We start from the raw sequence: 23,613 nt of genomic DNA on the forward strand, positions 1-23,613 counted from the left end.
ATCATCATATCACGGGTAGGAGCAAGCGTATCATCTTGTCATCGTTTGGTTGGGTTTTATCATCAGAACTTTGTATAAACTAATTCCATCGCTTACCACTATGTTTGGGATCGATGTCAAGTAGCTGGGTAGGAATAGACCGGGTGGATTGCTCGCGCAGTGAGGGGAAAAAAGAAGATGAAAAGAACGAGGTCTCTCTAGCATCGCTTCTCTCTCTCTCTCTCCAGTGTTATTTTGCAATTCGGACTGCCCTTTCTTTGGACCACCATATGCTGACTGGTGGTCTTATGCCACGTGAACCTCGTCGACCTTAAGTCGTCCCATCACCTCTGGCACAGGATGACCTTGCGACGAAATAGAGGTCGACAACCCCCCCGCCGCGAAAGAGATGCTTCGCTACGGCGCAGACTGACGGGCTGGTGAGTTGTCCACGGCAGGTGATGGCGGGCTTGGCCGGCGAAACGGATTGCGTCCAGTGGTTTGGACGAAGCCGGGAGGCTGCTGCTGCTGCTGCTGCTGCTCGGCCAGTGGGCTGTTTTCGAACAAAGGATGTCGAAACATGGTCGCGTAGCGCCCCGGCATGGCCTGTGGAGGGGCCGGGCTGGCACTGGGCTGAGGGTTGGGCCCGTGATGGGAGGAGGGAGAGGAGGAGGGTCCGGCTCCAGATACAAATGTTTGAGATCCAGTGTTGAGCGTAGTGTAGGGGTGGAGCTCTGCTCCCTGTGGGTAGTAGTACTGGTGTGGTGGAGAAACGGCGGAAGAAATATTGTTCGGTACTGAGCCGTTCTGCAGATGCAGTGGACTAATTTGGGACTGTTCATTTGTCTGGATGGCCGCTCGTCGACCATCTAAGACATCGCTGTTTTGCGGTGAGGCGCTTGGTGAGTGGTGACTGGTGAAAGGCTGACTCTGGCTTGTCTGCAGATGCTGGACGCTGGCTGCCTGATGACTGGTGTGCTGAGATCCATCTCGCGAACGAAAAGCGATGCCATTATTCGGATTCGTGGTATTCCCGTGCATAGAACCCTGGTGACGAGTGTTGTTGTAAGATGGTGTATCATGGGCATCAGAGGAGCCGGTATCTGGATTCCAAGCGGTTCGAGCCAGAGGAGAAATGAATCTCACGTCTGTGAAAGACGTTGTGCCGTTGAGATCCCTCATACCCAAACCTTCTCCAGAGGCGTTTGAGAATCGCGCCATTTGCATAGGGTTGAGTCGCATCCCCGGTTCGCCTTGCGACGGCGAGTCCATGACATACGCGCTCTTCCAAGACGTACCGTATGTCATATCTAACGCAGAGTGATGTCCATTGGTGATGGGGCCAGAGCTCTAGTCTGCCCCTCCCATGTCCACATCCTCCTCACCGACCTGCTCGTTATTCTCGGCCCCAAACACATCCTCCATCGTGCCGCCTTCGACGCCATCACCGCCGACGTCCTCCTCGTTCGGCTGCACCTCCATCGCATCCACCATCTCCTGATCGTCATCATCGTCCTCATTATCTTCGCTGTCATCGTCGCCCCGGGCCAGGATGTCTCGAAGGCCCCATCCCATGCCGGTCATGACAAAGCGCTCGCTCGGTAGCCTGACACCCCATTCGTTGGCGGGGACGCGAGGCAGTGCAACCTTGTTCCGCTCGGCTGCGAGATTCGCCAGTGCATCCTTGCTGATGCCGCCGCCTCCAGTGGCTCCACCGCCGCCATGAAATTGGTACGCAAGCCGTGAGCCGATGGCCAGGCGCACGGCATTGGCGCTGACTGTCGCATCACCGCCAGTGCCAGGCACAGAAGAAGCCGCGCCCGATGCCGCAGAGGGCTTGGAACCGGCGTGGGTAGTATATGGATCAGCAGCAAGGTACAAGCTGTCGGAGAGAACAGAGGCAGTGTGGCGGTAGGCGAAGTCGAGAAGGAGGAGAGGCACGCGAGACTCAAAGGCGGTCACACCCTGCGCGTTGAGAAGAAGCTCGATGGTGCGCTGGTCGCGAGGCTTAGGAGCGGAGCTTGCATTTGTGTTGGAGCCAGCGGCTTGCGCTCCTGCTGCCGTAGGAGCCTGCTGCTGTGTCGATGAAGCTTGTGGTTGTGGTTGAGACTGGGTGGATTGAGAGGGCACGCCGTTTGTAGCTGGTTGGGTGTTACCATCAGACGCCGGTTGTGTTGGCTGCGACTGGATATTGTTGGGGGTCTGGGATTGAGACACGCCGGGCGAGGACGGCACGCCGTTCGTCTGCGGTGGTGCCGCGGCAGACATCGTGAAGTTTCGTGACGAGGCGACGTGATTCCGGGGGAGGGGGAAGTTGAGCTGAGAGAGGGAACTGTAGGCGTCGTGTCCGCTCAAAGGTGTCGTGCTGACGATGATTGTGGCTATTGAGCTGGATCCAGACGTTTATTGCCAGATTAATTCCTATCGTGGCGCGGAATTTCTGGATGGATTGAGCCTGGTCGTGAAGCTAGGGTGAGCGTTTGGAAGTCGCGCCTGGGAACCGTGAAAGCCCCAAGCTCACACCCCCGGCCCAGCACGGCGAGCTAGCCATGGAGACGCGAAATGGCGGGAAAAGGCCAAACAATTGCCCGCCACGGGAGCAGAGCCAGCTGCTGGGCAAGTACGTACCTGCATGCAGAGGCCTAGCAACCTTATTCCAACCCCTGTGAGGTTTAGTAGCCTTGCACCTTGTGGCTAGCCCTTGCAGGCCCCTGGCAGATCGCTGGGGTTCCACCTGAGAGGGGTTGTGCTGTACTGACTGGAAACTGCGTAGACCAAGATGGCAAGAGGGAAAGGGAAAAAAAGAGAAGGCCCCACGGTGACGCTGCCACTTCCATACAACCAAAAGCGGCATCAAGGGTACAGCCGCCGATCCAGGAGCCCCAGCACGAGTTACGTACTAGCGAATTGAACTTTTTCGATTTCAAGTGCCACTTTCTTGGAGCCATGTATCGAAGTTAAGACTCATCAACACGTTTTACTTGAGTGGTGTGATTTTTGACGGGTCACTTACTGACTGATACATATGAGTGACTCTTTTATATTTCTCTCAAGTCACAGAGGAGGAAAGTTTTCCTTTCGCTGATAGACAACCCAGCTTTGATTTCTGCATTCCTCTGCCTCCGATATCGTGATTCGAGCATCGAAGTCTACAGAGGACATCAACCATGGAGACAACGCTTCCCGTCCCATTCCTGGTGAGCGTTGCGATACCACCAGGCCTAATTGGCACAGAGGGTCTGAGCCGAGAAGAGGTCAGCTGCCTGGGCGCTGTCTTCTTCCAAGTCACCCAGGAAAACCTCGAGCAGACCCAACGCTTCCTCGCCCAGCACAACGTCGATTCCCAGTCCTTTTTGGACGTGACTCAGCTCGAGTCCAAGGATGATGTCCTCGCCCTCCTCGACGCCGGTGCACGAAGGGTCTTCGTGAAGCCTAAGCAGCTCTCTGAATATACAGAGTATGGGTCTAGAGTCGCACCGGTTGTTAGCAACAAGGCGACGGATGCTCTGAGCTTAGCTACCGAGCATGGTCTGCTCATCACCGACTTTGACCACTCACAGCGTGATGAGGTCAACCTGTTCCTGGCGGAGGCCAAGTCGAGAAAGGTGAAGAACCTCTTCGTCAGACCCATCCAAGGGGCGACATTGGAGCATTTCGTGGAGGTTGCCGCTCAACTGGGTGCTGTCCCCATCCTCCCCTCGACCGGCCTCACTACTGCAAAGGAGACCAACGGGAAGCTGTCCGTCTCCAAGATCCTGTGCTCGACATGGCGTTCAGACAGGCCAGACAGTCTCATCCCGACTGTCGTCTGTGATGAGAACGGTATCGCCCTCGGGCTCGTCTACAGCAGCGAGGAAAGTGTCGGAGAGGCACTCAGGACGCAGACTGGAGTGTATCAGAGCAGAAAGCGTGGTCTGTGGTACAAAGGCGCAACCTCAGGAGATACGCAAGAATTGGTCAGGGTATCGCTGGACTGCGACAGTGACGCTCTGAAATTCGTGGTCAGACAGACAGGACGATTTTGTCACCTGGATCAATTCGGTTGCTTCGGAGAGCTGAAGGGTATCCCGAAGCTGGAGCAGACTCTCAAGTCGAGAAAGGAATCTGCGCCGCAAGGATCCTACACGGCGCGTCTTTTTTCTGACGAGAAGCTCTTGCGAGCCAAGATCATGGAGGAGGCAGAGGAGCTATGCGACGCCAAGTCGCCACAAGATGTCGCTTTTGAAGCAGCAGACCTGATCTACTTTGCCCTCACCAAGGCCGTCGGCGCGGGGGTCAGCCTTGCCGACATAGAGAGGAGTCTTGACGCCAAGAGCTGGAAGGTCAAGAGGCGCCAGGGAGACGCCAAGGGCAAGTGGGCCGAGAAGGAGGGCATCAAGCCCGTGAACGGCACCACAACCGCGGCCGTGACTGCACCAGCGACCTCGGCGCCAGTGCCTGCGTCTGGCAGGATTGCCATGAAGCGCTACGATGTGTCTCAGCTCAACCAGGCGCAGCTGGAGCAGGTGCTGAACCGGCCTTCACAAAAATCTGCCGACTCGATCATGAAGATTGTTGTGCCCATCATCGACGATGTCAAGAAGAACGGCGACAAAGCCCTCCTGTCCTATACCCACAAGTTCGAGAAGGCTACCTCTCTCACCTCGCCCGTTCTCAGAGCCCCATTTCCTCAGTCGCTCATGCAGCTGCCTCAGGAGACCATCAAGGCCATCGACATTTCGTTTGAGAACATCAGGAAATTCCACGCCGCCCAGAAGGAAGAGAAGCCTCTTCGTGTGGAGACTATGCCTGGTGTCATCTGCAGCCGCTTCTCCCGGCCCATCGAACGCGTTGGTCTCTATGTTCCCGGCGGCACCGCCGTTCTTCCCTCCACAGCCCTGATGCTCGGTGTCCCCGCCATGGTGGCTGGCTGCAAGAAGATCGTACTCGCCTCGCCGCCCCGCTCCGACGGCAGTGTGACACCTGAGATTGTCTATGTCGCGCACAAGGTCGGCGCTGAGAGCATCGTGCTGGCCGGTGGCGCGCAGGCTGTGGCGGCGATGGCCTATGGTACTGAGAGCGTGACCAAGGTAGACAAGATCCTGGGCCCTGGAAACCAATTTGTGACGGCGGGCAAGATGTATGTCAGCAACGACACCAATGCCGGGGTCAGCATCGACATGCCGGCGGGCCCGTCTGAGGTCCTGGTCATTGCGGACCGCGAGGCGAACCCAGCATTCGTCGCATCCGACCTGCTGTCGCAGGCAGAGCACGGCGTCGACAGCCAGGTAATCCTCATCGCCGTCGACCTGGGTGAGAAGGAGCTGCAGGCCATTGAGGACGAGCTGCACGACCAGGCCATGGCGCTGCCGCGGGTGGAGATTGTGCGCGGCGCGATTGCGCACTCTGTGACGATTCAGGTCAAGACCATCGAAGAGGCCATGCGTGTGAGCAACGAGTATGCGCCGGAGCACCTGATCCTCCAGCTGCGAGACGCGGAGAAGGTGGCCGAGACGGTCATGAACGCGGGAAGCGTGTTCATCGGACAGTGGACGCCCGAGAGCGTGGGTGATTACTCTGCTGGTGTAAATCACTCTCTGCGTAAGTTCCAAAGTTCAATAAACCCACAACGAACCTCTTGCCACCATGATCCATGAAGCAAGAAGGTTTTCACAGAGGTATAGAGGCACACCCAGATGTACTAACGCATTCTGGTACAGCAACATACGGCTATGCCAAGCAGTACTCGGGCGTCAACCTGGGGTCTTTTGTCAAGCACATTACCAGCTCGAACCTGACAGCTGAGGGCCTGCGCAACGTCGGCGAGGCCGTGATGCAGCTCGCCAAGGTGGAAGAGCTGGAGGCTCACAGGCGGGCCGTAGGCATTCGCATGGAGCACATGAAACGGTAGAGACAGACAAACAGAGAGAGAAAAAGAGAGAGATTTCTGTGTGTGATCTAGAACGTATCACGTCGATGTCTGTTCATCAAATGTACAACAACGACAAATTTGAACCAAAAAGAGCCTCTTTTCTCTTCATCCAGACTACACCCTACCTTTACATACATTTTCTCGTCCCTTTCTCGAGCGCATATCTCGCGAATCGAGACCTAAACAGGCCTTGCAGATGGCACACCGGCTCTATATTGATCCGTCTTATCATCTCGTATTCATTACGAGTATAAGGGTTGTTTATTATGCTATCCTGTCTTAGGCCAGTGTAAAGTATGCCCGGCAGAAAACCGGAGGGCCAATTCGGTCTGGCTGACGAGACCTCGGCGCATGAGTGGATCCCTTTTGGTTTCGACATGCGGGGATGTACAATTCTCTCTTCTTTCTTCTTTCTTCTCCTCTCGACGACTCTATTTGTAAATAATTCTTCCCATTTGCAATCTCCAAAGTTATCACACACTCATCAGACCGACCTGCTCCTACTACTACTCTCCCCTTTCAGTTCAGATTTGGACCAACCCAGCCATCATCAAAATGTCGGCAGCACCACCAACGACAATAACAGACGCGGGCCCAATAACCATCTCCGTCGTCCAGGACGCCTCAGATTTCTTACCCTTCTTCAATGTCTGCGCCAGGTCCTTTGGAGACCAAATTCAAGACGCCATCTGGACAGCCATCAGCCCAGGCTGGGACACGGAAACGGGCCGCCAAGCCAACGCCGACCGCTTCGTGAAGCGCTGGCAGACCACAAAGCCCACCAGCGCCGGCGACCCCAGCACCGTCTTCCTCAAAGCCACAGTGCCCGACCCAGACAGGCCTGGAGGTGAGCACATCGTCGGTGTCGCGACCTGGGCGCAGCTCTCGTTCGCGCCCGGGTGGGGGAATCCGCCGTCTACGGAGCTCGGCGGCACAGACGACATATTCCCGGACGAGAAAGCGGCGCGGCTGGCGAGGCAGATCTGGGCCTCGCTCATGAAGCCGCGTGTGGCGACTGTGCGGGCCAAGGAAGGAGACGAGGTGCCTGCTGTCTTTGTGCTGGACCTGTGCGCCGTCGACCCGGATTTCCAGCGACGGGGGATCGCGAGCAAGCTTGTTCGGTGGGGGCTCGATGAGGCGGCCAGGCGGGGCGGGCTGGAGGCTACGACAGAGGCTTCGGTGATGGGACGGTGGGTGTATAAGCAGCTTGGATTCGTGCCGGTGAAGGAGATTGAGTACGAGGTGGATGGAGAACTGCTGGGGTCCACTGTGCTGCCGTCAAACCTGTTTATGAGGACGCGTCCATGATTGACGGTCGCGAAACTACAAAGGCTGCGAGAGGAGGCATCATGTGTGCCATTCACCGATCGTCTCTCTAGGAGCTGAGAGAGTATGCAACACTACATACTCAGCGACAACTCTAGATGGGCCCTCTCATCGTCGTGCCTCGCATCTCCATACACACGAGCCATATAGGCCCTTGGCGTACATAATGTCTATGAGACTTGGCCAAGCACGCAACACAGAAAACTCAGTTAGTTGAGGAAGCGAGTCGGCATCAGCCAGCATGATGCTACCTCAGCTGCATACTCCCTACCCAACCTATCAGGTGAAAGAGATAGACTTGACTATTTACCAACTTGGGCCACATTTCCGAACCAGGTTCCCGTATCCTCCTGCATAAGTACGACCCCCTCTGGCTTCCCTCCGTCATAGCGGTTCAAACTGATGTTACGCACCACATTGCTACAGTACAGCATGTATACTATAGTTATCTACAGCTTTAGACTCAGTATACTATGCACCAATGCAGAGGAGAGAGGTTGCAGTTACTACCTCAAGATGCGCTGAGCTATTACAACTTATGAAGACGGGCCCTTTGTGGGCTCCCCTACAAGAAGAGGAGGATGCGTCCTTCTTCTTAAAAACGACACTCTACAGTATGAGACTTCCCGGGGCGTATTTTAGCTGCAAGAATGAACGCCCTCCAGAACGCCAGCAGCATCCTCGGTATCCTCGACATCGCCTACAGGGCCATCGCGCGGCTCAACAGCATCCTACGAGACTGTTCCTCCGCGCCTGCTGAAGTCCTCCGCCTGCAAGAATCCACAACCAGGTTTCACGACCTCCTAGACAGCGTGGTGCAGGTGCAGAACACCGTCGTCGGCGTCCTGGGCCCGAGCAGAGATGTTGGTGCGCTGTCGTATGATGTCGAGTTTGCGCGCATGATGCTGGGTCGGCTGGAGGATGTGCTGGAGAGTGTGTCAGCTCAGCAGCAGGGTGCCGACAGGGCAGACACACAGATAGAGACGGAGACAGATATCGGTTCTGTTTCCAGGGTTGGGTGGTTGGGGCAGAGAAAGACCATCATTGACCTGCAGAGAAGCTTGGATGATTGCTATCACAGGCTCCTGGTCAGGCTCATGGTGCTGAATGTGTAAGGAAGGACATAGCATTGATTTCTAAGGGCTTCTCTTCTCTTCTTCACGTAAGAGATGAACTCCTGCTGACAACTTTCATCCTTTAGCACAACCACTGTCAATGTCTATTCTTCCCTGGCACATGAACACCAGCTTGCAGTTGTCAAGTTACAGGATGAACGAGAAAAGACAGGAAAACATCCTCATGATGTTCTCCTGCTGCAGCAAGAAATTCAAAGAGCAGAGCCTACCCAGCCCGACGAGGCCTCCCCTGGTCTGGAGTTGAGGCATCGCGACAACGAGCGGAGGTTCCAGTACCTTGAGCAGACAATTCCAGCAGTCATCACAAATACCACCAACTCATCATACTCGATAAAACCTCCTCAAATGCCATCGTGTCGATGTCGCTGCCACACAGTGCGGAGATCCTCTCACAAGTCATCACGTTGGGCTTTAACGGCCTTCAGGTTAACCCTGGGCTCCTTCTCTGTCCACTTCAGCGTCAAGAACCCCAACGCCAGAGCCCCTAGCCACCGCCACCGACCTTGCACTCTCGCCAGCTGCAAGGCAACCTGCTCCAGGCGCTCGTCCACACTCAGGCTGACCTATACATTCCCAACCTGGCTCCTCCACACAGCCATCGCGGCGGTCTACTCGGACGCCCTAGGCCTACCAGAGCTGCTGATCCGAGTCATCCGGCGCATCGCCCCCGAAGACGAGCTGGAGGGGATCGTGGGAGACGTGAAAAGGAGAGACCTCGACGCCGTGCGCCGCACGCTGCATACAAGGTGCCACTCGGTGTTCGACGCCATGTGGGACGGCACGAGCCTGATCCTGCTCGCGCTGATGAGAGAAGACCTGGGCATCATCAACCTCCTCCTGTCCGAGGGCGCCGACATCTTCCAGGAGGACGACCACGGCAACAAGCCCTACCGCGACGTCCTCATGCAGATCTACGCCTCGCCACACCTGCCCGCCCACTCCAGGCGCGAGCTCGAGCGCATCATGCCCGTCGACGAGATCATCGACGCCACAGAGCTCCCCGACCTGCACAAGGTCGTCCTCGGCATCCGCTGCCTCGATACCACCGCGTACCTCCACACAGCAGCGCCCCTCATCAACCTGGACGCCACAGACGCCTTCCACCGCTCCGCCCTCTGGTACGCCGCCTGCAAAGGCGACCTGGCCGCCGTCGAGGCCCCTGCTGGGCGCAGGCGTGCAGCCCGCCGCAGACCCCCACAACAAACCAGTCCACATCGCCGCCCGCCACAACCACGTCGCCGTGCTGCGCTGCCTTGTTCGACCAGGGCGGGGCGCCTGTCGACGGCCGCCACGCGTGGTCCTTTACGCCCCTCATGAGCTGCGCGCAGGGCAGAGGCCCCGCCGACGACGCGGCCCTCGAGCTGCTTCGTCGCGGCGCCCATGTCGACGCTCATAACCTGGACGGGACCACGGCCCTGCACCTCGCGGCTCGTCTTTAACAGGGCTGGGCTCGTGAGGATCCTCGCTGCGCACGGGGCGGATGTGGATCGCCGGAATGTCCGCGGGGCGTCTGCCTTGTCTGGGGCGATCCAGCTCGGCTCGCGGGATGCCATGGTTGCGCTGCTGCGGTGCGGTGCGGACTTATCGGTTTCGGAGCCCAGGGAAGGGGCGTGGCGTGCTTCACATGCTGGCGCTCTTTGCGGATGCGGGGACGATGCAGGTTCTGACCGAGGCGCCGTGGTTGTTGGCGGGGCTGGACACTGAGGGTGGAGATGGTGAAGGTAGAATGCCTATGGAGATCTGCCTGGAGAGAGAAGCTGGGGTAAGGATCATCGATACGGGTCAGGATGCGTTGAGCAAGACGTTTGCGCTTCTGCTGCGTGCTGTGGCCAACCAGGGCGCGGTGGAGGAACACGATTCGGATGGCGAGGAGGAGTACTTCGATGCAAGGGAAAACGGGGTTTAAACTCTAGCCGACAAGATGGTCCTTGTATGAATACATCACAGTGTAGTGATCTGATCTTAGGGGATATGTATATATATATATATATATATTTGCGGCCACGAAGCGTTGAAGCAACAATAATAACACACATGAGCCACGTCCCCGAGGCAATTCAGTGGCTCGACAGGCCACAGGATGAGTGAAGCTGGTGAAGCCAATGATATTCTGAGTCTATAGTCCGAAAGAACAAGGAAGGGAAGGAAATCAAATAAACTAATCGAGAATTTGATCATTGGAATAAGTGAAACATCATCTTGCAAGAAAGCCCGCAGGACAAAAAGAATGATTCTCCTGTACCCCCACATTGTCATCGAGTCACCGTCGCCTCTGGCATCCCCACAGTCTGGAAACAAGTAGCCTCCCCATTGTTGTTGATGGTACAGTTGTAATTGATGCCCAAGAATTCCGACACCGTCCAGTGGCCCCGGCTTGTCTCGCTCGGATCAACCACGTCCTGCATATATTCCTCCACGGTGATATCACTCAGCACAGCTATGGTGACACTGGTGTGATCACCATCAGCCGTCGCGTCGGGCACGCTCTCCACCCCATTTGCGATCCTCGTCCTCGACGTCTCCTTGCCCTTGTCGGCTGACTCGAGATGGCGGCGATAGTCACGCCAGAAGCTTAGAAGATGTGCACTTGCCTCCACAGCCCTCTCGGCATCCTCGCGCCTCTCGATATTCATTTTCATCAGGTCGTCTATGAGGGGAGTGGCCTTCTTGAGCACGGCGTCACCGTACTTCTCTGAATATTTGCGAAAGAAGTCGTGGAATGTGGAACTGCTGGAGCCTAGATACGCCAGCAAGTCGTGAAGGTCGGCGCTCCCAGATACTCCCTTGGAGTTCTGTTCAAGCACAACATCGCGGCCATTTTTGTCTAGGCTGGTGCTGACCTCCATTTTGTTGAACACAAACCTGGCCAGCTGATCCGACATTCGATGCAAGCTTGCCAGCAGCGCATCCGTTGTACTGAGAATACCTTCGTCTTCACGCACACGTTGCTCGTTCGCAATGTCATCTGCATCAGAATCGGGGTTCCCTCGCCAGTTGGTGATACGATTCCATGGGTTTTGCAACCAGGTGCTGAAGCCGCTGCCTTCGGTAGAGGTGCTGGAACCCAATATTGTTGTGCTTGTCTTTCTCTCGCTTGTGACAGTGTGCTCTGGCTTCACGATATCCTCTGCACCATCTTGGACAGAGTCTTGATCACGATTTTTCCGCCAGTCGTTGATATGATCCCAAGGCTTCTTCAACCATGCATTGAAGCCACTGGTCTTGGTCGAGGTGCTGGAAGCCAGGGATGTTGTCTTTGTACTGCTGTGACTTGTGGCAGTGTACCCTGACCTTGCGTGTTGATCTGTCTCATCCTGAGTAGTGACATCCTCAGACTCAACTGCCCGCGTTCTCGTCCCTTTGCGAGTGATCGTCTTAGGCTCCTTAGGCGCGGCATCTTCGTCCTCTGATGAGTCTCTCTTCATCGTGTTGCTCAACTTTCTAGTGCTCGTCCTTTTCTTTGTTTCTGTGCGTGTTGTCGTATCAGTCTGTGTCTCCGTGGCATCCCTGAGGGCACGTGTGCTAGGCTCTTCCTGCGATGTGACTGTGCTAGTCATACTCCTCGTACTCTTGCGAGTAACCGTTTTGGTGTTGTCTTTCTTTTTGGCATCTTTCTTGGTGTCTTTGCTGGAGAAGGTCTCCTTGGACCTCGCTTTGCTCGTCTTCTCACTTTCGCTATCTTCCGTATCCCCAGCTTTCTTCATTGTGGCATCCTTTTCGGTAGCTTCGCTGGAACTGAATTCCTGAGACGTGTCCTTTTCTGCTTGCTTTACTGTGTGAGTGATCGTCTCTAAGGGAGCAGTGGTCCGTATTCCCCCTGTTGGTTGCTCGAGGTTCTCCTCGGCTGCCGGAGTCGTGGCCACGGGATCAATACCGATGGTCGTCCGCACCTCCTCTACAGAGCTCGTGAAAAGAGGCTCTGTGTTTTGGGAAGACACTGGCGGTAGCCATGACCAAGTCGAAGAAAAGACGGATGAAACCCTGAAGTCGGACATAAGGCCCCCGGTGATTCTGGAGGAGCTTGGCAGGATAATGTTCAAAACAAACAGGGCTAAGGCGCCCAGCCACAACCACCACAGGGCCGACAAGAGAAAAGCCACAAGGTAGCCTGTGAATGGCCTAGACGAGGTGCTCGGGTTGACAATATCCTCCCAGGCTCGGAGGTGTTGCTGCAAGGTATAGTCTTCCCATTGCTCCATTTCGTCCGAGTCATCACCAGCATAATACACCACCTGCGCCTTCTGGATGACTGTGACTTCGTCACCAGTGTTCCCTCCGCTGCCGTTGGCGACATTCTGTTGAAAGGGAAAGTAGCGCTCGAGGAACGGGAAAAGACTGATCTGGACCTTGGCAGCACGCCGGATTTTACTGCGTGGCTTGGGATTAAGTAGCTCATATTGGACAGCCAACTGCGAATCATCTACCGGATCAGGAAGATTGGCCTGTTGGAATACCGCATATCTCTCGGCATTCCATTTCTGCATCTCATCCGACTCTTCAAGGACGTGGTTGTCGTGGGCCTGGGCTGCCTGGTTGGACGCCTTCCACGGGATGTCAGTGACGTGTTCCTGGCGGAGATCCCACAGCTGGCCAGGCTGCGGAAAGTCGATCCAGAAGCAAGATCTCGAGAATTTGTCCCCGTTGCTCAGATAGGCCGCCTCGGCGACGATGTTGTGCAATTTCTGGTGCACTTCTGTCAGTGGTGGCCACGGCGTAGTAGGGCACAATGAGCCGATCATGTTGATTAGCGGGAGGAGCAGGTTGAGGATGCCAGCGGTGACACGATCGACCTCCGGCCAGAAGTCGGCTGCGTAGAGCTCATCCGTGAGGTACTTGTGGATCGGGTTGTACCGAGCAAACTTCCTGGCGTAGCCTGTTGTTATGATGATGTGTTAGATGTCAGGGAGTAGCATATTAGCAGCGTGTGCGAGGAGGACATATCGTACCGTCAGCGGTCCCGTCGGTGGTGCGATCGAGGAGCTCTAGAGCTGTTTGCTCCTGTGGTGTCGCACCGAAGAGCAGAGAGTCAAAGCACTGTTCCTGTAGCAATTTTGCAATGACGGCAGTGCACAGGTACACGCGGTCGTCCCTGGACAAGAAGAGAAATTCGTAGCCGTGATCGTGGTAGCCTTTTGGTCCGGTTTTGGGCCTCCTGTAGGGGTCGCCTCTTGCGACGACGGAAGCGCACCGGACGAAGTCGGCCGGAAGATATCGCAACATGTCGCGGGTCCAGTCCCTCTGCCCCAGTTGTTCAGAGAAATCGACATGACCAAAGGTCGCTGCAGCGAAGTCCCAAAGCCTGGCAAAGAGACTGGAGGACATCTCCTCGAACCAGAAGGCGGGCAGCTTGTCGTAGTCTTCTTCGCGTACAGGCTTCCTGGGACGAGTCTCACGGACGATTTTGCTCACCCTCTGGTGAGTTTCTGCAAGGAGGCGGAACCGTAACCTCGTGGGGTTATACCCAGCGAGATCATCAAGTGATCGAGGGCTGAACATTGGATTCTTGAGCTCCTCTTCCCGTGTATACTTGTCTATCAGTAGCTGAGCACGGTAGGCCATTTGAGGGGCGATATGCGGGCGCATCGAGGGATATGTCTGCCTGAGCTCTGGTCTCTGCTCTCTCAAGCGCCAGCCCCTCCACTTGGGATCAGGCGACAGCTCGATGCCCACGGGGCGCACGTTGGGCACGATGATCTCTTCATCGTCTTGTCGTCGGAAGCTAGTTTGTAGCTGGGTGATGGTTGTCATGGCTGCTATCAGCTGCGCTCCGGAACTGAGGACAAGCCAGTCGAATAGACCAGTGAATAGGAATTGTTCTTTCGCTTGTCCTTCAGTTTTGCAGTCTCAACTCACTCGTTCGTCGTCGCTCTGACGTGCACTTGCTCTCCGTCTCCAGAAGAAAATTCGAAGTTGGCAATGTGTTCCACACGAGGTTACACACAAAGTACTGGCTAGGTTTATATGACCTTCAAGGCGTCATGGAAGATTCCATGGATGCGACCAAGACGCACGAGGCGGCTTTGTTTGTTGACTGAAAGAGTATCTGGATGGGTCCTCAGCACGACGTCCGTTTCCGAACAGCACAAAGAAGACCACCAGTGAAGCTTGACAATATCCGGCATATTGTGAAGGCGCAAAAGTGTAAGAAAGGTGGAGCTTGATTGTTCTCTATGAAGCAGAAGCACAAACTGGGCTAGGAGCTGGTTAAGTTCAGGACCACAATTCAAGTCAGTGTACAGGGCGATGATCTGGAAAGCGATTGATTCCTAGCAAATTCTCTCCACTATGCCACACGAGAAGACTCAGAGAAGAACAGGAAGAAACGAGAAAAAAAAAAACCAATACAGATTGTTCCTCAGAGTGAAGCCATCTCCCATCAGAGAGACATGATAGTCTGGCAGCTACTGCATGGACCACTCGGTGTTGGAGCAGAAGAAAAGAAAAGGAACTGAACAGGAGAAGGGAAGGTAGTGTGTAAACTGCAGAACAGAGAACTAGAAGAGTGTGACAAAGCATTGACAGGCAACAGGTAGCGGTTGAGCTCAACACAAAGAGTTGTAAGGCGGAAAGTTATTCTGACTTTTTGATTTGATAAAAGGGCAAACCACACAACAAAGCAGCAGCCGTAGTCAAACAGCGTCGGAAGCTCCACACAGTACCTTACATAAGCAGTCAGAGGCGTGGCTGGAGAGCCAGTGCACCACATGACGCCTTACTGTTACGGTAGGAAGGCACGCGGGGCAGCAGGCACTTAGTGGCAGGCAGCACAGCCAACCGCCACATGGTATTGTCTTGCGCCTGCGACGGGGACCCTTCCTTTCGATTTCTTGAAACCGCCAAAAAAACTCCCATTACGATCCCACCACTTGGCACGTCAACCAAATTGTGCACTTGTTTCTTTTTTGCCTGGCGCAAACATCTGCTGAGCACCTTTAGGCGCTCTCTCCAACGATCTCGCTGACCGCAACAACGAAGGCACGATTGCAACCACCCCGCCTCGAGCCTGCTTGCTTGATTGAGTAGTGCCTCTCACTCTCGACCGAACTTTTTCCCATCGGATCCCACTTGCACGACAAGCCCTCTCTATTCCGCAACCACCACCACCCTACGCTTTCCCCCCCCCCCCCCCCCCAGAGCTTGTTTCCAACTCCAAGCGCCTTCCTCACTATCGGAGAGTAGACGAGAACTGTTTACCCATTCCTATTCAGAGAATACCTCGTCCCATTCCTCATCTCTGTTACACACGTCGTGAAACTCCCAGCGAACGATAGTCGAGAGAAAAAAACCACAACTGCACCCAACAAACCCCCACCTACGACGTGAAGATGTCTGAGCAGGTTGATTTGTCTACCATACCCGTCTCGCCCGAGGGTGGCAACAACGCCTCTGCCTCCACCGACGCCGCTCCCTCCACGGATGCTAAGCCAGTCACTGTCTTCGACGACAAGGATAACTTCAACGTGAAGCACCCTCTGGCCAACAACTGGACCCTGTGGTTTACCAAGCCCTCGTCTGGCAAGGTTTGTCTTCCTGTGTCCTCTCCGCACAGACCTTCCTGCGTTATGCCAAGGCGCACTGAATGGACATGGCTAATTTTGGATCTGCTTGCGCTTAGGGTGACAACTGGAACGATCTCTTGAAGCAGGTGATCACCTTCAACTCGGTCGAGGAGTTCTGGGGTATCTATGTATGCCTTTCCCTCATTCATGTCTTCTTCAGGATGGCAATCTGTCTTGTGAACTGGAGCTGACTGTCTCTCCTCCCTTCTCTCTCTCTCTCTCTCTCAATAGAACAACATTGCTCCCGTCTCCGAGCTCGCCCTCAAGTCTGATTACCACCTGTTTAAGGCTGGTGTGCGACCTGAGTGGGAGGATCCCCAGAACAAGCACGGCGGCAAGTGGTCTTACCAGTTCAAGGAGAAGCGCAATGTCAATATCGATGAGCTCTGGCTGCACATAATGCTTGCAGCCATTGGCAACACTCTCGAGGATGAGGAGGACGGTGAGGTGATGGGCGTTGTCGTCAACGTTCGCAAGGCCTTCTACCGTATCGGTGTCTGGACCCGTACCGTTGGTAAGGCCATTCCCAACCGCGGCGACGGCGATGTCTCTGGTGGTAAGGGGCGCACTCCCGAGAAGGGCAAGGAGGTCCTTTTCACCATCGGCAAAAGGGTCAAGGACGTCCTGAAGCTGCCCGCCAGTGAGCAGGTTGAGTTCTCCAGCCACACCGAGGCTGCGCATGCTGGCAGTACACGGGCTAGGGCTAAAATGGCGGTCTGATTACGTTGCTGTCATGCTCTGTTTACCATATCGACCTTAGCACATCCTTTGGGCATCATCACCTCTTGACGCTTCTACTATGCCATGCATAACCACGAAGCAGACGGCGCTGTCTACCCCTTTGTCCACCACTCATCACAGGAAATAGGAGGACAAATGGTCTCGGAGGAGGAGGGAACATGGCGCTGCTAGCCATTGGCAATACCTCTGCACAAAATTTTATTAGGCGGCTATATGCCTGGAGCGATACCTGGGCCCTTCCAGGACTGGCCTGGACAAAAAGCTTTGATGAAGGAAATGGAGACACGATAAGAGGAACAAACTATGTGTCGCACCGGAGAGGCTTGCTATTATAATGAAGTCAGTTTTCTTAGAGGAGAGATTTTACCATGATCAATTTCTAGCGACAAAAAAATGGGAACCGATATCTCTTGTGATGCAATGAGAGCGGCATAAGTGAGGACTCAAATTCTGACTCAAGTTCTATTGGTGTCATGACATTTATATCTACGTCTCTCCCCCCCCCCCCCCCGTTTTGCAATGCTATTGCCAGGCTGTTTAATATACACTTGTATCCGGATCATCCAATTCTTTTCTTCTTCATGGTCCTGAGGAAATACCAGGCCATCGGCATAAATCTTTACTCTTTTCTCTTTCTTTTGGGTCTGTCTTTTCAACCACCCAGCGCAAGGCCGGTCTGGCTTTTCATTACATCTCGTCGCCGCTAAAGTCATCCTGGAAGATGGCCTTGACAAGCTGCTTCTTGTTAATCTTGCCCATGGCGTTCCGCGGGATGTGATCGACGACCCTGAGCACCTGGGGGATCTTATACGCCACAAGCCGTCCCTTGAGGGCGCGCCGCATGTCCATGGCGGACCACTTGGCGCCCTCGCCCTCGGGGAAGTTCTCCTTGTTGAGGATGACGACGGCGCCTACTTTCTGGCCCCATTTGCCGCTGGGGACGGCGACGACGGCGGCCTCGGCGATCTCGGGCAGGGAGAGGAGCTCGCGCTCGACCTCGAGGGCGGAGACTTTTTCGCCGCCGGACTTGATGATGTCGGCGGACTTGCGGCCGAGGATAAAGAACATGTCGCCGCCGGTCCAGGCCTGGGAGGGGGGTTTGGTGGAGGTGTTGGTGGTGTCGGCGGTGGCGGGGACGGGACGCCGCACGGCTACGTCGCCTGTCTTGAACCAGCTGCCGCGGCCGTCGGTGGCGGGGACGAACTCGGCTGCGGTGGCGGTTGGGTTGCGCCAGTACTCCTTGAAGATGGTCGGGCCGCGCAGCTGGATCTCGCCCGAGTGCTCACGGCCATCCTCTCCTTGCTCCTCGCCGGGCGGGATGACCTTGCCTGTGTCGACGTCGACCAGGCGCGCCTCGACGGAGGGGAGTGGCCAGCCGACGGAACCATCGACGCGGTGAGAAAAGGACAGGCCGCAGGACAGGGCCATACCGACCTCGGTCATGCCGAAGCGCTCGAGGAGAACGTTGCCGTGGGAGAGGTCGGACCAGGCGCGCTTGATTGGGGTGGGGAGGGCGGCAGAACCGGAGATGCAGAGGCGGAGGTTGGAGGGGGAGATGGCGGTGCGGGCGGCCTCCTGGAGGTGTGGGGGCAGGGTGCGGTGGGTGGAGAGGAGGCGGGAGTAGACTGTTGGGACCACGGTGAAGAAGGTGATTTTATCCTTGGGATGGGTTGAGTGGTGGTGGTGGTGGTGATGATGATGATGATGGTGGTGGTGGGTGCTGGTGCCGTTGGTCGTCGTTCCGTTGGTGGTTCCATTGGTAGCATGCCCGTTAACGACGACGCCGCCGCTGCTCGTTGTATGCCCATTCGTGCTGCTGCTGTTGGTGCTAGCAACGTCCTTCTCGAGGAAAGGCGCGGCAAACCTCCTCCAGACGGCATCCGCGTTGAAAGGGTACAGAAACTCGACAGAGCTGCCAGAAAAGAGAGGCGCGAAGATGGCGTTGATGGTGCCGTGGATGTGATGGAGCGGTAGTACGTGCAGCAGCCTGTCACTCGGGGCATACTCCCACGCCTGCAGCAGACTCCTTGCCTGGGCCGTCATCACGGCTTGGGGGATGAGCACGCCCTTGGGCCGATTGGTCGTGCCAGAGGTGTAGAGCATCATACCTGCGGCGCCTGGGTCGGTGCTTTCTGAGAGGGTCACGTTTTGCTGCTGCTGCTGCTGCTGCTGCTGCTGCTGCTGCTGCTGGGAGGCGGCTCCCCTGCCGAGGTGCTTGGTGAGCTCGACATGCTTGGGGGGCGTGACCAGCGGGAGGGAGAGAGTCTCCTCTGCCTTTGTGCTAAAGCGTGCAGAGGAGAGGAGGAGGGAGGCCTCGCTGTGGCCCAGGATGTACTGAAGCTCTGGTGCTGGAAAGGATGGCGAGAGGGGCACCGCTATGGCTTTTGCTGCGAGGATGGCAAGCCATATCACTGGATACTTTCTTAGCCCTATGAATGAAGAACATAATCCAGGAGGGGGAAATAGCAGCTCTCTCTGTCTCTCGTCTACAGGTTCCACTCTCTCACTCAAACTCACCTACGTAGTCATAACTGTTCTCTACCAGAAATGCCACCCTCTCGCCGCTAATGTCCTCCCTGCCGGCCTCCTCTAGCAGCCTGTTGCGGGCCCGACACACGTCGCTGAGCAGCTCACCGTACTTAAAGGTCCGCTGCGAGGCTGAGTGCACGGCCACAATCGATTCAGGGTCGTGGCTGGCGATAGCCTCGAAGACCGGCAGCCTCGGGAGCGTCGACATCGTTGTCGTTGTCGTCGAGGCCATTCTCACACCACTCGCGAAGCTTGAATTGTGTGTGGTACTGCTGCGGCTGCTGCTGCTGCTGCTGCTGCACCCTGGGAGAGAAGAATGACGGTATGATGTTGCTGCTGCTGCTGGGCTGCCGAGTATTCTAGCCTGCGACGAGGTCACCAACTGCCTCAGCGGTGTTGCTGATGTTGATGCTGATGTTGTTATGAAGGAAAAGGAGCTCCTCGATGATGATAAGAACTTGGGTAACGACAGCCTTTCTCTCAATACAAATCGCCAAGACGGAGGGCCAATGATCATTATGAGGAAAAGAAAAGAGAAAAGAGAGAGAGAAGATTACAAAAGAAGAAGGATGAGGTGAGGATCAGTCGAATATATCAATCAATCTGATCCGAATAGCATGCATGTAACCCGGCAGGGCAAGGGCAAATGCCCGATGCGTGCTTTGCAGTGACCAGGGTACCTTCAATTCCACCCCTGGGGCCGGTTCGGCTCATGATTTGAGACGCCGAAACGGTGACCGCAGCCAGTAGCGGGTTCAGTGCGCTGCATTTTCCTTGTACACTTTATGTCTTTTAAGTATAGCATACCACTTGAGAAGAGAAAGAGGGGGACACATACTACAACTTCATTGCTTTTTCGCTATTTTTATTCTATGAACATCTAGATAATTATTAACTACAGTAGAATTTTTGGTGATCATGAAATTGTCGCCCTCTGGGTGATCGAAGGTGTATACGTATGCATAATGCGTTCAGTACGCCTGCGGCTGCATCAATAAAAAGCAACACACCATGATTCTCCCGAGGTTTCCCCTTCTCTTACCTACCAAATGATCACTATTTTCCTGATGGCCACCTTCTATTTATTGGGGTGCAACATGCATGCACGGTTTCCTAGCAAGAATCAAGAAGGTGTTCGTGCATGGGATGTTACATAACATGCCTCCCGATGAACCTGGACAAGAGAGGCGAGAATCGAGACTGACAACTCTCGCCAATATTCCGAAGCGTCGTCAAGAAATATCAACTATAGCCCGACCTGCCGCCAATGGCCACCAATAGAGCCTATCTGCAAGGACCCTGCAGGGTGCCGGAGGGGAAGTTTGGGAGGGCAAAAAAGGAACATCGACGCGCAAACGCAGCCGATTGGCTTATACGGGCCAAAATAATGTGGTACCCGCCTCCCCTGCTGCCCCTGTGGCCTGGCTTTTCCTCTCATCGCTTCCCGAGACGCTGGAATATATGGGGTCTTGGGGTGGCTTTTCGGCACCTAGAACTGGACGACCGCCCAACATTTTTTCCCTCTAGAGTTTTTGTTGGTGATAAGCACGCACGCTTCCGCCGATGGGCAAGGGGATGTTGGAAAAAAAATCAAAAAAAATCGTGCATTTGAAATTATGCGCTCGTAAAAAAGATCGTCAAGAGACGATGGGTCCTCGTCCGATCTTTTTCTTGACTCGGCATGATGGATATCTGATGTTGATATTTACGTGGAAGAGGGCAGCTCCTAAGAATCACTTTTTCTTTGACCAATTTCCATGACACGTGCTTGTCGCTGCTGCGGGTCAGCCTTGCCCGCAGCAACAACCCAGAACCAACCGATCAATACTACTTTCTGCTTGCCAAGGTTGAGCTAAGCGTGCCGGCTGTCCTTCGCTTTAGAAGGAACTCCTTCAAGTTCCTGCTCCGGTCCGCTGCAGATTCGCCTATGCGCCTGGATGATCGTGAAGTGCTGGTATACGACCTGTCTGACGATGTCGGGCTGTGACTCCCACCAGCCCTGACACTGGAGGCATTTGCTGTCCGCGGGACGGCCGTGCTGGTCATTGTCAAACTTGACCGTGCGCGGCTGAATCCCACGGCTGGGGGTGCCGTGGAATTATAGTTGACCCGTGCTGCTGCTGCTGCTGCTGCTGCTGCTGCTGCTGCTGCTGCTGCTGCTGCTGGTGGTGGTGGTGGCGCTGGTGGCGACGGCGGTAGTCTCGACATGGGCGAGTTCCGTGCTGCTTCCTTCGCTGCTGGTGGTGGCGGCATCAACTCTTGGGGCGCGGTCTCGAAGGCGTCGTCTTCGCTTTCGTCGTCGTCGTCGTCATCGTCGTCATCATCGTCACGATCAGGTCGCGATCGAGGCGTGGATGATTCTTGTACCACCTTCTCTTGGAGAGGCGACAATGTCCTAGGGGCGGCTCGCTCAGTTGCAGCTTCCTCAGCGGCATTGTCAACGCCTACAGAGGAGGGCTGGTATCTGCTCTGTGCTGAAGACCTTGGTTCGTGATTTGGTCGTGTGATGGCCGGGGTTTCGGGAACTCGTTCGTAGTGAGGTGCAGGAGACCGGACGTTCTGTGAGTACACTGAAGGCGAAGGCGGGAGGGGCATCAGGAAGTCAACTGTATCAAACGAGCCGCGAGGATCTCGGGCTGTGCTCTGCCTCGCTGCGTATAACCTGCGCCACGCCGGTGTCGTATTCTCCTTCTTTATGATGCTACTGGCTTGTGGAGTAGAAGGAATCCTCTCCGGCTCCGATGGCTCAGTGGAAGGAGATGATGGAGCGTTTCGTGTCTCATCATCGGCCGCAACGGGAGGAAGCCCATCAACGGCGACTTCCTCAACGTGGGAGTTGTCCTCTATATCTTCATCTCTCTGGTTTGTAGTCTGATCATTTGCCGACAAAGACCTTGTTGCAGAAAGGTCATGGTCATTTTCCGCCGCCTTCTTACCACGCCTAGATCCAGAGAATGCTTGAATTGGCGGAGGTCCGGGAGATTCAATATGAAGCTGCGGAGAAGATCGAGACTCGCCAGCGTCCTTCATCTCGATAGCCTCTGGTTCCTGTCCCTCTTCTTCCTCGTTGCCCTCGGGTGCATCTGACATGTCCTCGTCGCTCTCCTCGGCGGCCGACTCTGATGTAGTAGACTGCGAGTCCCCTAGAGATCGTCTCACGGAGCGTGCTTCTCCCGCATGTGCTTCTAGTATGGCAGCCAGGTTATCTTTTCGGATCAGTCTCTTGGTATATTGCATCTCCTTTGTGGTTTCATTGTACCATTGGATAGCCGGTAAGATCCTCTCAGCCTTTTTTCTGTCGCATTCTGACACATAGATGAGGTATTCTGACGAATGTGCCCTGACATAATCATCATATAGAAATTCGGGAAGTTGTCGGTCGCGCCGCAGCTGGTTCACACTAAGACATGCGCTGACGAATTTCCTGCTGTTCTCTGAGTAATCGGCATACGCTGCTTTGAACTCTTCGTACGGGGTCCGGGCAGGCTGCCCTTCCTTTGCTGGAAGCTGGGCTTGCCTCGTGGCGGGCGACGATGATGGTGATGATTCTCTGTGCTCGGCTATGTGCTGAGCTAGTGGTGGCGCGAATAGAGGTTTGGACGTTGAGGCTCCCGTGTTGACTGCTGAAGAAGCTGCTGAGGCCATTCGCCGGCCCTCCCACGTGGGTGTGAAACCGGACGGGTCTTGATGAGTTGCAGTACTCGTAGCTGGACCACCGTATCTCATCCTTGGTGAACCTGTGTGAAGAGATCGCTGAGGGGTACGCCGTGACTCGTATGTGTTAGTCGAGGCACCCGTCGCCATGCTGTTTTGATTGCTCTCAGGTTCTTGAGGCGGTAGACTCGTCCTGGCGCTGGGTACAACTGCTGATTGCGAAGCCTCCGGGCCAGTCTCCGATGATTGGATCTCTTCTAACCTACGCCTCCGCTTGGGAGGCGGAGGATGCATGGCTCTCTCAGTCGTACGTGGCGGTGCCTGGGCAGATGGAGGTGTGGGCTCTGGCCTGCCTGAGCCTGTCGCGACGGCCCGCAAGGCGGCCCTATTGACCGGCAATTCCATGGACTGGCTCAAGAATTCGCGAGGCTCTATCTCAAGGCCATCGCTGTTCATGGCACTACTTGTTGGGTCTTCTTCGATGAATGACAAATGGGGCTTCCTCTTTGGTTCAGTGCTGCGCAGAGGCGTCTCGTGTCGTTTTTCTGGCGATGGTGCTTGCATTTCAGCCTTGCTGATGGACGCTTGCGTCGCAGCAGCGGCGTCCTCTGCGGACAGCTGGGTTTCGGGCCAAGAACACAAGGGCACGCCGTCGCTCTCGTCATCGCCGTCATCGTCGTTGACCGGACTGGACGCTGCATGTCCTTGCGTGGGCGATTGGGATGCAAATCTTGCATTATCTGCAGCTCTTGAGGGCGGAGAGGGCGTGTGATCTTCC

At 55.5% G+C, this 23,613-nt stretch overlaps 7 protein-coding genes across 7 annotated transcripts; 4 read left to right on the forward strand and 3 right to left on the reverse strand.

Moving 5' to 3' along the window:
- Positions 1 to 37: 37 nt before the first annotated feature.
- M406DRAFT_322700 (uncharacterized protein) lies at positions 38 to 732 on the reverse strand. The gene has a single exon (XM_040919679.1). It carries the CDS (start codon positions 580 to 582, stop codon positions 397 to 399), a length of 186 nt encoding a protein of 61 aa, XP_040775689.1. The 5' UTR covers positions 583 to 732; the 3' UTR covers positions 38 to 396.
- Positions 733 to 1,329: 597 nt separating this feature from the next.
- On the reverse strand, positions 1,330 to 2,429 carry M406DRAFT_291889 (TFIID-31kDa-domain-containing protein; the record flags this gene model as incomplete). The annotated part of the gene is made up of 1 exon (XM_040918997.1): positions 1,330 to 2,429. The coding sequence occupies exon 1, from the start codon at positions 2,245 to 2,247 to the stop codon at positions 1,330 to 1,332; it is 918 nt and encodes a 305-aa protein (XP_040775690.1). The 5' UTR covers positions 2,248 to 2,429.
- A 717-nt stretch (positions 2,430 to 3,146) lies between these two features.
- On the forward strand, positions 3,147 to 6,006 carry M406DRAFT_291891 (histidine biosynthesis trifunctional-protein; the record flags this gene model as incomplete). Its single annotated transcript, XM_040918998.1, has 2 exons — positions 3,147 to 5,559; positions 5,679 to 6,006. 2 exons carry the CDS (start codon positions 3,147 to 3,149, stop codon positions 5,867 to 5,869), a joined length of 2,604 nt encoding a protein of 867 aa, XP_040775691.1. The 3' UTR covers positions 5,870 to 6,006.
- A 439-nt stretch (positions 6,007 to 6,445) lies between these two features.
- On the forward strand, positions 6,446 to 7,436 carry M406DRAFT_291895 (uncharacterized protein; the record flags this gene model as incomplete). Its single annotated transcript, XM_040918999.1, has 1 exon — positions 6,446 to 7,436. One exon carries the CDS (start codon positions 6,446 to 6,448, stop codon positions 7,196 to 7,198), a length of 753 nt encoding a protein of 250 aa, XP_040775692.1. The 3' UTR covers positions 7,199 to 7,436.
- A 430-nt stretch (positions 7,437 to 7,866) lies between these two features.
- On the forward strand, positions 7,867 to 10,258 carry M406DRAFT_331053 (uncharacterized protein; the record flags this gene model as incomplete). The annotated part of the gene is made up of 4 exons (XM_040920592.1): positions 7,867 to 8,327; positions 8,418 to 9,470; positions 9,681 to 9,920; positions 10,078 to 10,258. 4 exons carry the CDS (start codon positions 7,867 to 7,869, stop codon positions 10,256 to 10,258), a joined length of 1,935 nt encoding a protein of 644 aa, XP_040775693.1.
- Positions 10,259 to 15,668: 5,410 nt separating this feature from the next.
- Positions 15,669 to 17,063, forward strand: M406DRAFT_278326 (eukaryotic translation initiation factor 4E). Its single transcript, XM_040918345.1, has 3 exons — positions 15,669 to 15,872; positions 15,968 to 16,039; positions 16,143 to 17,063. The coding sequence occupies exons 1-3, from the start codon at positions 15,678 to 15,680 to the stop codon at positions 16,629 to 16,631; spliced, it is 756 nt and encodes a 251-aa protein (XP_040775694.1). The 5' UTR covers positions 15,669 to 15,677; the 3' UTR covers positions 16,632 to 17,063.
- Positions 17,064 to 17,339: 276 nt separating this feature from the next.
- M406DRAFT_260136 (acetyl-CoA synthetase-like protein) lies at positions 17,340 to 19,389 on the reverse strand (the record flags this gene model as incomplete). The annotated part of the gene is made up of 3 exons (XM_040917343.1): positions 17,340 to 18,311; positions 18,489 to 19,070; positions 19,174 to 19,389. 3 exons carry the CDS (start codon positions 19,387 to 19,389, stop codon positions 17,340 to 17,342), a joined length of 1,770 nt encoding a protein of 589 aa, XP_040775695.1.
- Positions 19,390 to 23,613: the final 4,224 nt, after the last annotated feature.

Source organism: Cryphonectria parasitica (genome assembly GCF_011745365.1).
Source record: "Cryphonectria parasitica EP155 unplaced genomic scaffold M406scaffold_5, whole genome shotgun sequence".
NCBI classification, from domain to species: domain Eukaryota; kingdom Fungi; phylum Ascomycota; class Sordariomycetes; order Diaporthales; family Cryphonectriaceae; genus Cryphonectria; species Cryphonectria parasitica.